The 15,919-nt window shown below is 44.7% G+C and overlaps 1 protein-coding gene across 3 annotated transcripts in view; it reads left to right on the top strand.

Moving 5' to 3' along the window:
* Window positions 1-15,919, top strand: part of LOC139263058 (dedicator of cytokinesis protein 2-like) — a 770,661-nt gene that overhangs the window by 85,218 nt on the left and 669,524 nt on the right. For all 3 annotated transcript variants that reach the window (XR_011593033.1, XM_070878576.1, XM_070878575.1), the window contains exons 8-10: window positions 1,955-2,109; window positions 2,777-2,858; window positions 7,204-7,339. Coding sequence is in view for 2 of the 3 variants with exons in the window: in XM_070878576.1 (XP_070734677.1) it covers window positions 1,955-2,109; window positions 2,777-2,858; window positions 7,204-7,339 (373 nt within the window). In the remaining variant the exon portion in view is untranslated. The remainder of the gene's footprint in view (window positions 1-1,954; window positions 2,110-2,776; window positions 2,859-7,203; window positions 7,340-15,919) is intronic.

Genomic DNA, 15,919 nt, shown 5'->3' with positions numbered 1-15,919 from the left:
GAGGACAGACGGGACCTCAGTTTAACGTCTCATTCGAAAGACAGCACGTCCGACAGCGCAGCACTTCTTTAACACTGCACGGAGTGTCAGCCTAGATTTATGTGCTCAAGTATGCTCAAGAAGGAACGGTCAGGAGGGAGACGATCTTGAAAGCAATGGCCTCTATGTATCATTCTACAGGGCATTTCGGCTCCTGCTTTGGACTCCAATTTTGACAAGAAGCCAGGGGCAAAGTGCAAGCATCAGATGTGAAACCTTCTGCTGTAGAGATCTGAGCAACCTCTGGTTCACACGTTTGCATCGTTGACCTTTGCACTTTGCCCCGGGTGCCTGCCAGTCTCCCAGCCAGAACAAGAGTGAAAGCATAAATTCACAAACTGAAATCAACCTCTCCTGCACATAGGTTTTCAGATTCATACAAGGCTTCTGTTTGCTGAAATACAGATGTACTTCTTTGTGTTATAGAGATTTAGACCAGAAGGCAGGAGAAGCTACTTTATACAGAGACTGGTGAGGCTTAGTGGTTAAGACCAAAATATATGTAAACATTCCAGATTAGATTGGATCGGTGGATGAAGAAAAAGGGATGGAATGGATATAGGTACAGGGTGGGTAAATGTGAAGTATTAGCATGGAGGGTAAACATTGACACTTTGTTGTAACTCCTATGTATTTCTCCCCCTTCCCCCACTCACCCTAAGAGTGGCAGGCTTCTTTGACTCTCGGATAGACTTGAGAAACATTTAAGGTACCAGGGATTCTGACTGAGCTCTCCTTCCAGTCTGTTCTGCCGAATATTCTAACGGTAAAACTGAAGGAATTAGACATGAAGAAAGAACACTTCCTTCTTTTCTGCCATTTGTCCAATGTGGAAATGCTGCCATTTTATTATGTTCTATATGTGGGTATGGGCAAGTTTGGACAATGCCACTTAGGTCCATCTAAAAGCTCACAAAGTTCAAACATTATTGTGTCTCTCTATTCCCTTCCGTTGCTTGCTCAGCATTGTCCATGCAGCATTGTGGAAGGTCCGAGGTCAAATAAGGGAATGCATGTGCCTGGAAACTAGATGAGAACAGGATCGGACTCTGTTCTGAGGCCTTTGAGGTGAATTGCATGCTAAGACTCACTGCTAAGGCCCACACATACGAATGGCACTTGGATATTAAACTGCACCACAGCTAGAGTGAACAGTGACTTCAGTAGAGCAGAGCAGAAAACCCAAGAGAACAGCTGACGATCAGCCTTGCTCACATCTTCTAAACTTCCCAAAGTTATCATATACTTTACACTCTGCTAAAACTATATTAAATCTAGGACACAAAGACCACCTGATAACTAAGCTCCTACACACGTCAAGTCTGAACATTTGCTGTAGAAGAATTATGAGTGAGAAAAATAGATGGCGAGACTCCACAATGAGGGTGAAATGGAGGGTGGGAGAGACACCGCAGGGAGGGTGAAATGGGGGGGTGAGAGATACAACAGGGAGGGTGAAATGGTGGGGGGAGACACTACAGGGAGGGTGAAATGGGGGGGTGAGAGATACAACAGGGAGGGTGAAATGGTGGGGGGAGACACTACAGGGAGGGTGAAATGGGGGGGTGAGAGATACGACAGGGAGGGTGAAATGGGGGGCACGGAGATGCCACAGGGAGGGTGAAATGGAGGAAGAGGCACTTTTGATGGTAAAATGGAAGGCTGGCCACCTCAGTTAGGGGGAAATGGAGAATGAGTAACCTTACGATGAAGAAAATGGAGGGCGAGTCACATTGGGAAGGGAGAAATGGAGGGAGAGCGACCTCGGCTACAATTGTGCACCTTCGAGTTACGGATTGAGGAGTGGTATTGACAGGAGCAAGAGCAGGTTTCTTGCTTCCGCTAAAGTCTGTCTGGAGATTTATTTATGGGCAAATAAAACACATTTACTGATTTACTGTCCTTGTTTCCACAGTCTCAGACCCAAACTGACAGTTGCAACTTCGCCCGTATGGCCTCATCCCCAACGCACGGCCTGTATGTGTTTGTGCGAAACTTTGTGTGTCGAATAGGAGAGGATTCCGAACTCTTCATGGCATTGTATGATCCTCAAAAACAATCAATCATCAGGTGAGTCTGCATACAACCCAACAGCAACTGTGCTTTGAGGGCGATTACCTCATCGTATTCTTAGTTTAGCAGCTTCTCGACAAACTACGTATCTCCTGTACATTTCTAGTTTAAATTACTTTAGTTTGTATAATTAAAGAAGTAAGCTACTGTAAATGGAGGGTTAATGCATTCAGCACAGTACCTCTCTAGATGTGAGTGGTTCTCAACGAATCGACCCAATATTATTAGAGGATTACCTCGATTACAGGGCTCTTTATTCTGCGGGGATAACAAGGATGATTCGGATTGGAGGAGGAGACCAGAACGTTGGATTGACCCACATCAGAGACGGGGTGGGGGTTGTTGGACTATAGGAGAGTACATAAGCTCAGTAAGTAGGGTACGATTTTTGACTGCCTGCTGCCTGTTTCTCACCTGAAAAAAATATGGGGCCAGCAATTGGGGGAAGGAGAGGCCTTGGGTGCCCAAGGCCCGGCTGAAGCAGTTTTCAGGTGTGCCTGTAAATGGGTGAGAAGCCCATTTGCCTGAAATAGGTGGGAGACAGCTCAAATATGCAAATCAGAGCCCCAATAACACAGTGTGTTGTCTGTCTTACTATGAACACACCATATGACTTTTTCTAGGGTTTACTAAACCTCCCTTATTTCACTTCCCTTTCTTCCAGTGAGAATTATTTAGTGAGATGGGGAAGCGGGGGCCTTCCGAAAGAAATCGACATGTTGAACAATCTGAAAGTGGTGTTCACTGTAAGTATTAAATTGTATCCTGCACAAATATGACCGCATTTGAATTACAGGCTGAACGTCTACAGGTGTAATTATCTCCAGGCTGATGAGCAAGAAGAATAAGCGATACGGGTATTTGAGCTTTGCCTGATGGCTTTGAGTAACATGGTGCGATACTAAGTTATCCAGACCAGAAGATCCCAGGATTAATCTCTGCCCTATGGTGAGCTGACTGACCTGAGCCAAGGTAACAGTTGGAGCACTAAAACTGACCTCAGTAACCCTGAGATAGGAAGCAGAACAACTCAGACAGGGTTTCTGCTTCTCAATATCGTCCAGTGCCCCCTGCTGGAAAGTGTCTGTACATGGCTGCCAGTACAAGATGACTGACATAGCTGCGATGCTCTCTGCGATCAAATGGTCTTGTGATATTCACTGTCTAGGTTCAGACAGAAAAAATGGCCACTTGGTGAGTCTTTCAAGGGCAGCCTTGGAACTGTACCAAGCAAGGATTGGCATGTTCAGTAAAAAAGAGGGGAAATTGCAATAATAGCCCATTATAAAACAACATTAAGCTAACCCTGAACCCATAACAATATATCCATTTGATATGAAATCAGTTTAATAACTTTTGTGAAAGGGCCATTAACAAGCAGGTGATTAATGGAGCAAACTGCAGGATAGAAGAAGGTCACTTTATATCAGGAAGTAACGTGCAGCTCACAGAAAGACATGTTTATTAGTCAGCATCATCGACAGGAAAACGTGGGGATCAACCTTGCCTTGATGAGATTTTCTCTTAAAGGGAGATGGACCATTTTTTACTCATTTATTCATTCTCAGTATGTGGGTATCATTGGCAAGACCAGCACTTATTGCTCATCCCTAGTTGTCCTTGAGAAGATGGTGGCGAGCCGCCTTCTTGAAACGCTACAGTCCGTGTGCTGAATGCTGTTAGGTAGGGAGTTCCAGGAATTTAACCCAGTGACAATGTCAATGTCCGAGTTATGTTGTGTGACTTGAAGGAGAACTTGGAGGTAGTGTGCCCGCTGCCCTTGTCCTTCTAGGTGGTGGAGGTTGAAGTACACTTCTACGAGTAAGTATAGGGAGAGATAACTGAACTCAGTTTAACATGATTGTTCCTCAGCTGCTGAAACTATGAAAATGTCAGATCAAGGAAGAAAACTCGCAGAATGTAAGATTTGATAGATTTTCTGGGAATTTGGTTGTTTTGGCTTTTGAAGCAATGTTCCAGAACCTTCCATAAGAATATTAAACAGGCTGGATCGAGTCCGTGGTAGAGCAGGCCTAAAAGGAAAGAATGGTTCTAGCAGACTCAATGACCTTTCTGATCTTAGGTTTCTTATCTGTTGGGTTATTTGATCCATTGATTTTTGCAAAGAAATCCAGCTATTCTACAGCTTGGAATGTTCCACCAGGGGAACCATGATTACTCGTTCCACAGATTTGGTTTTGCCACAAAGCACAGGCTTCAAACTACCTGTGCTAGGGTTGATTTTGTACATATGTATTGCTGTGTAAGCCATGGTTAGTCTACAGATTTGCATATTTCCCCAAAGGCAAGGATGTGCATTTCAGCCACATGCAACTTGGGTGAACATGCTCTTAGCAAGTAACCACAGAAAACCATTTAAAATGTATTCATTAGGACCTAGGTAAAATTTTATAGAAAATTCAGAGACCATGGTCCAGAACTTAAAGAAGGGTAACTTTGAAGGTATGAGGCGTGAATTGGCTAGGATAGATTGGCGAATGATACTTAGGGGGTTGACTGTGGATGGGCAATGGCAGACATTTAGAGACCGCATGGATGAATTACAACAATTGTACATTCCTGTCTGGCGTAAAAATAAAAAAGGGAAGGTGGCTCAACCGTGGCTATCTAGGGAAATCAGGGATAGTATTAAAGCCAAGGAAGTGGCATACAAATTGGCCAGAAATAGCAGCGAACCTGGGGACTGGGAGAAATTTAGAACTCAGCAGAGGAGGACAAAGGGTTTGATTAGGGCAGGGAAAATGGAGTACGAGAAGAAGCTTGCAGGGAACATTAAGGCGGATTGCAAAAGTTTCTATAGGTATGTAAAGAGAAAAAGGTTAGTAAAGACAAACGTAGGTCCCCTGCAGTCAGAATCAAGAGAAGTCATAACGGGGAACAAAGAAATGGCAGAATAATTGAACAAGTACTTTGGTTCGGTATTCACTAAGGAGGATACAAACAACCTTCCGGATATAAAAGGGGTCAGAGGGTCTAGTAAGGAGGGGGAACTGAGGGAAATCTTTATTAGTCGGGAAATTGTGTTGGGGAAATTGATGGGATTGAAGACCGATAAATCCCCAGGGCCTGATGGACTGCATCCCAGAGTACTTAAGGAGGTGGCCTTGGAAATAGCGGATGCATTGACAGTCATTTTCCAACATTCCATTGACTCTGGATCAGTTCCTATGGAGTGGAGGGTAGCCAATGTAACCCCACTTTTTAAAAAAGGAGGGAGAGAGAAAACAGGGAATTATAGACCGGTCAGCCTGACCTCAGTAGTGGGTAAAATGATGGAATCAATTATTAAGGATGTCATAGCAGTGCATCTGGAAAATGGTGACATGATAGGTCCAAGTCAGCATGGATTTGTGAAAGGGAAATCATGCTTGACAAATCTTCTGGAATTTTTTGAGGATGTTTCCAGTAAAGTGGACAAAGGAGAACCAGTTGATGTGGTATATTTGGACTTTCAGAAGGCTTTCGACAAGGTCCCACACAAGAGATTAATGTGCAAAGTTAAAGCACATAGGATTGGGGGTAGTGTGCTGATGTGGATTGAGAACTGGTTGTCAGACAGGAAGCAAAGAGTAGGAGTAAACGGGTACTTTTCAGAATGGCAGGCAGTGAATAGTGGGGTGCCGCAAGGTTCTGTGCTGGAGCCCCAGCTGTTTACATTGTACATTAATGATTTAGACGAGGGGATTAAATGCAGTATCTCCAAATTTGCGGATGACACTAAGTTGGGTGGCAGTGTGAGCTGCGAGGAGGATGCTATTAGACTGCAGAGTGACTTGGATAGGTTAGGTGAGTGGGCAAATGCATGGCAGATGAAGTATAATGTGGATAAATGTGAGGTTATCCACTTTGGTGGTAAAAACAGAGAGACAGACTATTATCTGAATGGTGACAGATTAGGAAAAGGGAAGGTGCAACGAGACCTGGGTGTCATGGTACATCAGTCATTGAAGGTTAGCATGCCGGTACAGCAGGCGGTTAAGAAAGCAAATGGCATGTTGGCCTTCATAGCGAGGGGATTTGAATACAGGGGCAGGGAGGTGTTGCTACAGTTGTACAGGGCCTTGGTGAGGCCACACCTGGAGTATTGTGTACAGTTTTGGTCTCCTAACTTGAGGAAGGACATTCTTGCTATTGAGGGAGTGCAGCGAAGATTCACCAGACTGATTCCCGGGATGGCGGGACTGACCTATCAAGAAAGACTGGATCAACTGGGCTTGTATTCACTGAAGTTCAGAAGAATGAGAGGGGACCTCATTGAAACGTTTAAAATTCTGACGGGTTTAGACAGGTTAGATGCAGGAAGAATGTTCCCAATGTTGGGGAAGTCCAGAACCAGGGGTCACAGTCTGAGGATAAGGGGTAAGCCATTTAGGACTGAGATGAGGAGAAACTTCTTCACCCAGAGAGTGGTGAACCTGTGGAATTCTCTACCACAGAAAGTAGTTGAGGCCAATTCACTAAATATATTCAAAAGGGAGTTAGATGAAGTCCTTACTACTCGGGGGATCAAGGGTTATGGCGAGAAAGCAGGAAGGGGGTACTGAAGTTTCATGTTCAGCCATGAACTCATTGAATGGCGGTGCAGGCTAGAAGGGCTGAATGGCCTGCTCCTGCACCTATTTTCTATGTTTCTATGTTTCTATGAAAGGTCACATGTTCGGATTAGACTTGTGGATCATCTTGTTCCATCGCAGGAACCCTGTTTATTTTTATGTATAATATATCAAGTTCGTCCCAAATGAAGAAAAACACAAAATGAGTGATTCACGCTTCAAATGAGACTGTTGATGATGTAGCGTAGTTGGGGTGGAAAATCGCCTTGTTGCTCCTATAGTTAAGATAATGAATAAGTATTTGGCTTGTAGCAATAAATACTTCAGTACAAAGCCAGAGCGAGCATTGAGGCGTTTGTCTAATAATAACTATTATTTCAAAATAACCTTGCACCTTTCAATTTGTTAGTCCCAGTCAGTAAGAATTAAAATATGTTTTGAAACCAATTATCTGAAAATGATTTTATATCAATATACTCTGAAGAGAATACTTAACTCTGATTTTGATTTTGTTTAGGATCTGGGAAACAAGGATTTGAATCGGGATAAAATTTATCTAATTTGCCAAATAGTCCGAGTTGGAAGGATGGATCTGAGAGACACACACCAGAAGAAATGTACTCAAGGGTTAAGACGACCTTTTGGGGTGGCAGGTAATTAACAGCTACACAATATATTGCTTTCCGCTGCTGCTGACAGGAAATATGATGGAGAATCAAGGGTATGATAGTGACTGAAATAGTCCTTATCAGAGATGGGACGAGTGAGAGGCGATAAGATACAGGCTTTGAAGTACAGAGAAGAATAGATACTATGACCATAAAGAGGTCATTTAACTTGGATTGTGAACATTGCCTCAAACAGGACTTGAGTATTCAAAGAGACACAGACTAGTGGGAAAACAATCTATGCTGTTCGATAAACTCTTCTTGAAAGGGAAGTCTGTATTTTTTTTGTCTTGTTGGGTGAATTTTGTACTCCAAGTGGGGAATGTTAGTGTTAGGTAATGTAACACTTTCAGGCACCTAAGGTCAGGGCTAAGGTTAGTTAGTTCCCTCTATATAACCCAACAATGTCCCTCAGCCCAATCCTCTGACGAGCATCTCCTATAGCACCAGTGTGATATTTTTTCCATTCCCTACACCTACTATCCAATGACTTTCTTTGAGTGAGGCTGCCAATTATTTTGAATTAGAAAAGTTTTATGTTGTGGGTACATTCCTATTTGAAAATGGATGGAGACTGCCTAAATTCAATTCAGGCTTATAGCCAGAGAAGACCTACATCGCATTAATCTGGGCCAGAAAGTATTAATAAGAATGAGAATACGGCTTGTAGAGATACAGATAGAAACAAATGGTCAAATACTCCATGGAATACCATTGTTTAGATGCTGCTGGAACTGTGGATGATCCACTTGAGGAATATTACTAGTTAGAGTTGGTCTCAGATTGGATTTATACTGAAATATTATCTTTGGGGTAGGAAGGAATTTTACATAACATTATCTTTCTCGATGTTTGTCTACGGTTGGTGCCTTCTTGAGGAGATTGAGTTGGTTGGGTTGAGTCTTCATTGGGCAAGTTGTACCTAGCTTATGGAAGGAATGAACTTGGACTGAATGACCTTTTCTCATTCCATACTTTCTTCAGTTCCTATATTTTTATTTCATAACTCAGGATTGGAAAACGTTTCATGATTTTGGCTCGCGACATGAGTGGGATAGCTATTACATCACTGAGCTCCTCACCACACACTTATATTATGCAATCGTTCATTGTAGGTGCCATATCTGAATGAATCCACAGCACAAAAAAGTGCTTTATATTGCCTCATCCAACCAAAACACTACCATTGATTTTAATGTCTCTGAGCAGATCTCTTACAAAATGCTTTCTAAATCCCAGCTATCCTATCACCTCTGATTTGTTTCAATGTATAACACAAGCTTAACTACATTGAATCCTGCAACATGAGCAATATGTCAACAGATTCAGCAATATCATGTCAAGCAAGTAATACATTCATGGAAAGTATACTATTTTAAATTAAACTAAGGATAGAACAAGGCAGCATTGGTCCGAACTAGTGAAAGGCAAGGTTAAGACTAATACCAGCAAGTTCTTCACACAAAGATTGATCAATTCATGGAAGTGACTTTAGCGTAGGGTATTGGAGATAAAGGCACTGGAATCATTGAAGAGACTATTGGATGTGGTTCTTTCTGAATAGATGAACAATGGCCAAATGGTTTTTCGCATCAATATATTTCTTGTGATTTTGTGAAAAAAAATGAGCATGATATTGATGTGTTATGGATTGGTTCCTGTGAGTTTTCCTCAGTGACATTCCTTCACTGATACGTTATAATCTATGCAGTACTAAATACTTACATGAGATGGTATCTGGATTGGTACTAGGCTAAATATCCCAACATTCTACTTAATTACTTCTGACCTTTATCTTGACATTGAACATCTACTACACCTCTTTCAAAGCCTCTGTGCTAATTCTACTACCTTAATTTTCTGTCTTTGTTGCTCATATTTCTTCCAAGGTGCAATACTTTGCATCTTTCAGTACTACATTTAATTTGTCATCTTTCTACCCAGTTACACAACAGATCCAAGGGATCAAAATTCAGTTGCTAACATATGCTGATAACGCCGGTGTTAGGTGTTAACTGGGAGTTAGGAGGTTGGGAGTGGCGCTCGGTGCTGTTCACGCGTGACGCAAAATTCGGCAGTAATTTTTTAAAACATAACATACCGCCATTCGCCAGGTGACCGACGCTCTCTGCAGCAAACGAATACACCAGATCAAGTTCAGCATGTCCAGGGAAGACGTGGATGAGCGCACCCGAGGCTTTGCCAGGATAGTGGGCTGCCCCAGGGTTCAGGGAGCAATCCATTGCACTCATCTGGCATTGCGGGCCCCGCCTCACCTGGTCAGCATCTTCACCTGGCCATCTGCTGAAGACATCGCACCCCACCCTCCAAGCCTCTGTGCATACAAATGGCAACACAAGATTGTGACAGATGAAACACATTTTTATTGACACAAAACACCATAGTGTGCTATAAAGAAGCACTAAAGGACGCCATCATCCACAGCAAACAATAATTGAAACCAGATCCTTTGAAACATTATCACCCACGTGCACGTGCAGCTATTCACATTACTTCATCATGGAGCAAGGACAGCATTTCTGGGAAGCATTCGCTGCCACAGTGATGGCCGAGCAGTACGTTCTGCACCACCTCGGGTGCTGGAAAGGCTGGCTGCGGACTGCATCACCACAGCATGGGTGGCAGCATTCTGTGATGGATGGGATGCAGAGGGCGGCAGGGGCAATCATGGAATGATGTAGTCCTGACAGAGGACATCACGTTCCAACAGGTCCAACACGCTGCCACTCCTCCAGGTCAGAGCCTCAGCATCTGGAGCTATCTGGCTGAGCACAGATTGCTGCCGTGCTTCGCCAACGTTAGTTCCCCATGCAACTGATGGGGCCCCAGACACGATGGCAGTGGTCAGTGCCTGCGTGGATTCAAGTTGGCTCTGCATCAGGGCAGACTGCGACTGCAGCACACCATGGAGCTGATTGATGCCATTACACACTGATGACATGACAGTCTGCAAGCCTACCATAGCGTCGGCCTGGTGCTCAATGGCTACTGCCACGTCAGCCATAGCCCATGCCACCATATCTGGGACCCCATGGTCATTTGAAGCATCCAACATCTGTTGGTATCTACCAAGGATGGGTTCGATGGGCTGCTGAGACACAAATCCAATCGTTGAGGCGGCCTCCACCACACTCAAAGCAAATGCATTGACACTCTCGGGCACCCTTGACAAAACACCCAGCAGATCACTGTGCATCTGCAATGACGGTCTGGTGAGATCCTCGAAGTCGGCCTCATCATCAGAGTGCTGCTGAGCATCACTCAGGCATGCACTCACCCTCCAGGGAGCAGGCCTCCGGGCTTCCTCTCCCCCATGGTGTTGCTGCGGGCCACTGAGTCCAGGAGCATCACCCACCTCCATCTCCCTGACCATGCCTTCCGACAAAAAGCTGCTAGCCCCGCTCTGTGAGGACGCTGGATCGTCGGTCACGTCCAGAGATGTGTACTCCGCCTACTCATCCTCTCCACCATCATCTGCAGTGGGAGGCTGACGTCTATGCCCCTGGACTTCTGAGTCATCATCTGAAAGCACAAAACCAGAGAAGAGTGGTTAGTTGCAGGGGAGGGCGCCAGGAGTGGGAAGCGCATTCGAGTATGGTAGTCTCATGGAAAGAGCTGAAGGATTGCGGTGTCAGGTCTAAGTGTAATGGCGGATTCTGTAAAGGAACTCAACACACTGTCACCGGGGGGGGGGTCGGCCTCATCCACCACCATGTCACCCATCAAGTCCGAGACGCATTCCTCGAACGGAGTCAGGACCTGCAGGTCGGAGTCCCCTCCTGCAGTCCTCATCTGGTCCCTGCGGTTGTGGTCAAGCTTGTTCTGTGAGATGAAAGAGAACGTCTGAGTTAGAGGCCTTCCATCAGTGTGTCCCAAGTGTCTTACATATTTTAGTACACATAACTGTATGAGAGTTTTCACAGTTCGATGTAACTTCCATTCCCTGCGTGGATTTGCTGCGGCAATGCTTGAATTTGGGGCCAGGACCTAACTGTAACAGGGAGGCTACCATCTTTGAGATATATATGAAGACTTAGGAGTCAACAACTTGAGAGGTGGGTCTGCAGAACCGAGTAACAAGGTTAACAGCGCATGCAGGGCCTTGCAGTGGGTGAGGCTTCAAAGGGAACCTTCCACCTGGCCTCACCCACATAGAGCATGGATTCCCAAACACTACATTGAGCAGAGAGTACAGTGAGGTCAGAGCTTCGCATCTTGACGGTTCAAATGTAAGATACTCACCCTCACCAGCCGCATCATGTCGTTCCAATTTTGTACTCATTCAGTGGCTGTCCTGGCCACCATGTCAATCGCAGAAACTTCTTGTGAGATTTCCCTCCATCGGCCTCTGTGAGTTGGTAGCCGTTGACTCTGCAGGGCATCAAGGAGGGCATCCAGGGCAGCATCCGAGAACCGATGGGCACGCTGACGAGCTGCTGCTGGGTCTGCCATGCTCAGCTTCTGAGTGAATGCGTAGGAAGCGAATATACCCACGAGGCATTGAGGCGCCCAATCAACGCCTCAATGGAATCCAGGTGGCGCCATTATGTCTGTGGTGGAGCTCCAAGTGCTGTATAATTCCCGGATGTAGAGCCCACACTTAACGGTCCACTTAGGGCAGCATAGCGCATCCACGTAAATGTGCAACAATTTTGCAGTTGGGGGGTGCGCCTAAAGCAAGGCGTTAAAAATTTCTCTCATGCGGTGACAATGCCTCAGAAATGGCGGTACCAAATTTTGACCCCTAAATCCCTCCGGAAAATGTAACTGTGTCCTCCATCACCACTACTCCCCATTCTAGTGCTTTGCTGGATATAGTTCTATGGACACCAGTAGTCCTCTAATACCACATACTCATAGGATCATAAAATAGTGAAGCACAGAAGGGGGCCATTCTACCCATTGAGCCTACGCCAGCTCTTTTGAAGAGCAATTCAGTTAGTCCCACTCCCGCGCTCTTTCCCCATATCGCTACAATTTTTTTCTCTTTTAAGTATTTATTCAATTCCCTTTTTGAAGGCTATTATTGAATTAGTTTTCACCTCCCTATCAGGCAGTGCATTCCAAACCTTAACCAATTATTACATTAAAAAGTTTTTCCTTATGTTGCTTCTAGTTCTTTTGCCAATCATCTTAAATCTGTTCCCTCTGGTTATTGACCCTTCACCTGGAAACAGTTTCTCTTTATTTACTACTTTACAACTAAACCCTTCATGATGTTAAACAGCTTCATTAAAACTGCTTTTAGGTTTCTCTGCTCTAAGCATCCAACATCTGTTGGTATCTACCAAGGATGGGTTCGATGGGCTGCTGAGACACAAATCCAATCGTTGAGGCGGCCTCCACCACACTCAAAGCAAGTGCATCGACACTCTCGGGCACCCTTGACAAAACACCCAGCAGATCACTGTGCATCCGCAATGACTGTCTGGTGAGATCCTTGAAGTCGGCCTCATCATCAGTGTGCTGCTGAGCATCACTTGAGGCACACACTCGCCCTCCGGGGAGCTGGCTCCCTGATCTCCCCTCCCCCATGGTGTTGCTGTGGGCCACTGGGTCCAGTAATTCTCCAGTAATTCACATTAATCCCTCATCCCTGGATCCATTCTAGTAACTCTCTTCTGTACTCATGTTAAGTGAACATTTATCCTGTGCAAGTCAAATCATACCTCACTACCTGTCCAATTACTTAAAATAATATGGAGTAACTTTATGCTGAAAGCAATGAAAGATTTAGTACCAAGGAATCCTGGCCTTTTCAGGCACCCAACATCAGAATCTAGCTGGATTTCCAGAAAGCATTCGATAAGGTGCCACATAAAAGGTTACTGCACAAGATAAAAGTTCATGGGTTTGAGGGTAATAGCATGGATGGAGGATTAACTAACTAACAGAAAGCAGAGAGTCGGGATAAATGGGTCATTTTCCGGTTGGCAATGAGGCAAAGTGGTGTGCCTCAGGGATCAGTGCTGGGGCCTCAACTATTTACAAATGACTTGGATGAAGGGACCGAGTGTAATGTAGCCAAGTTTGCTGATGATACAAAGATGGGTGGGAATGCAAATTGTGAGGAGGACACAAACAATCTGTAAAGGGATATAGACAGGCTAAGTTAATGGGCAAAAATTTGGCAGATGGAGTACAATGTGGGAAAATGTGAGGTTATCCACTTTGGCAGAAATAATAGAAAAGCAAATTATAATTTAAATGGAGAAAAATTGCAAAGTGCTGCAGAGAGAGTCCTGGGGGTCCTTGTGCATGAAACACAAAAAGCTAGTATGCAGGTACAGCATGTAATCAGGAAGGCAAATGGAATGTTGGCATTTATTGCAAGGGGGATGGAGTATAAAAGCAGGGAAGTCCTCCTACAACTGTACAGGGTATTGGTGAGACCACACCTGGAGTACTGATTGCAGTTTTGGTCTCTGTATTTAAGGAAGGATATCATTGCATTGTAGGCTGGTCAGAGAAGGTTCACTGGGTTGATTCCGGAGATGAGAGGGTTGACTTATGAAGAAAAGTTGAACAGGTTGGGCCTATACTCACTGGAGTTCAGAAGAATGAGAGGTGAACTTATTGAAACATATAAGACAAGGAGGGGGCTTGATATAGTGGATGCAGAAAGGATATTTCCACTCTTAGGGGAAAATAAAACTAGGGGGCATTGTTTCAGAATAAGGGGTCGCCCATTTAAAACTGAGATGAGAAGGAATTTCTTCTCTCTGAGGGTTTTAAATCTATGAAATTCTCTGCCTCAGAGAGCTGTAGAGTATAGGTCATTGAATATATTTAAGGCGGAGATAGACAGATTTTTGAGAGATAAGGGAATAAAGGGTTATGGGGAGCGGGAAGGGAAGTGGAGCTGAGTCCATGATCAGATCAGCCATGATGTTATTAAATGGCGGAGCAGGCTCGAGGGGTCAAATGGCCTACTCTTGCTCCTATTTCTTATGTTCTTATGTTCTTATGAGCTTTCCCGGCTTAGATTCAGACTGAAGCTCCCTTTATTTTACACAAAAAATGTTCCTCATCACCAGCCTCAGAAATAGATGCTCTCGAACCAAACCACGTTTTCCATTTCCCACACCAGCCATTTAATGCCCGCTCTATGAGATTGCCAAATGAGTACCAAATAACACCAATAGGGGCAGTATTGTGCTGTGGGTCCATGCCCTCGAGGAACTGGATTGGGGCCCAAACTTATTTCAGCTCGGACCTTTACAGCCTACAGAGAGGAGTAACTTCCATCCCATCAGTTTGGGAGCAGTTCTTTTCTTAAACAGCATCTAATTAAAGCTAATCAAATCAGAGTGGCTCTGAAAGGAAGTCAACTGTTTAATAACTGCAATTTCACCACACTATTGATGGTTCTTTATTGTTATCTTAACGATCTGCCACAAGATTGTGCTTTATGCATAAGAGCTATTGACTGACAGTGAATTGATTTCCTTTGGCTTGACCAAGTTCAGTTGCCTGTCGGTACATTGAGATTAAAATGCAATATTGTTTAATCCAGTGGAGTGTCCTTCTACACTCTGTGCTCCTTGGTGCGACACACAGACCCTTCACATCTCGATCCCATTAGCACTTGGTAAGGCTAATTTAAGTTACTTAAATTTAAATTAAATTGAATTTTAAATTAAATTGAAGGCTGGTGAAATCTTAACAGAAGTAAGGACAATGCGGTTAACATTAAAATCATTTCCAAGAATCCCATCGCTGTGAAAGAAAAATTTTCCACACAGCGTCATAGTTTGCTTAGGTCTGATTCTGTTATATTTATTTGTGCATCAAGGTGAGAGAGGACTGTGCGGAGGAATGAAATACTTTTCCCGTTTTGCATCCATTGCCGTTGCTCGCATTCCTTGCCTGTTTTTTAAAATTTCCTCCCACTCAGTTCCCTTGCCCTCCCCCGCCTTCTCCTGAAAGCACCAACTCATCTTGGGGTACAGTCCACAATGTCAACAGCTCTCCCGTACTTTTTTTTTGAGCCGCGCTGACCTGTGTGAGAATACCACCGCAGGTCAGGGCTATAAATATCGCTGGAGCGCCGGGCCCTGGAATATCCTGGGCCGCCCCGACCTGTGTGAGAACACCACCGCAGGTCAGGACTATAAATAGAGCTGGAGCGCCGGGCCCTTGAACATCGTGGCAGAGGTGCGGCGAATAAGGGCACGGAGCCCAGAAGAACCGAGGGCCCAGGGGCAGCACGGACCTGTCCACACTGCGATATGTGTGCGCATTAGGTCCGTGCAGCAGAGCAGGTCTCCAGTCATCCTGGTTAATCCTTACCACTGGATAAAGACCTAGCTCTGTCAAGCCCATGTGGTGGCTGATGTGCAATGGTCACCACACGTTAAAAAAATTCACGCACAGGCATCTTCCACCCCCTCAACTGGAGTTCAGGACTGGAACATCGGGTCCTTCATTGAAACATCTGTGAACTCATGTGGAAGCAATATGTCGAGGAACCAACTAGGGGGGAGGCCATCTTAGACTGGGTGTTGTGTAATGAGAGAGGATTAATTAACAATCTCATTGTGC

This window comes from Pristiophorus japonicus, chromosome 4 (genome assembly GCF_044704955.1).
Source record: "Pristiophorus japonicus isolate sPriJap1 chromosome 4, sPriJap1.hap1, whole genome shotgun sequence".
NCBI classification, from domain to species: domain Eukaryota; kingdom Metazoa; phylum Chordata; class Chondrichthyes; family Pristiophoridae; genus Pristiophorus; species Pristiophorus japonicus.
Note: the sequence above shows the minus strand (reverse complement) of the source record. Positions and strands in the feature narration are given on the sequence as shown.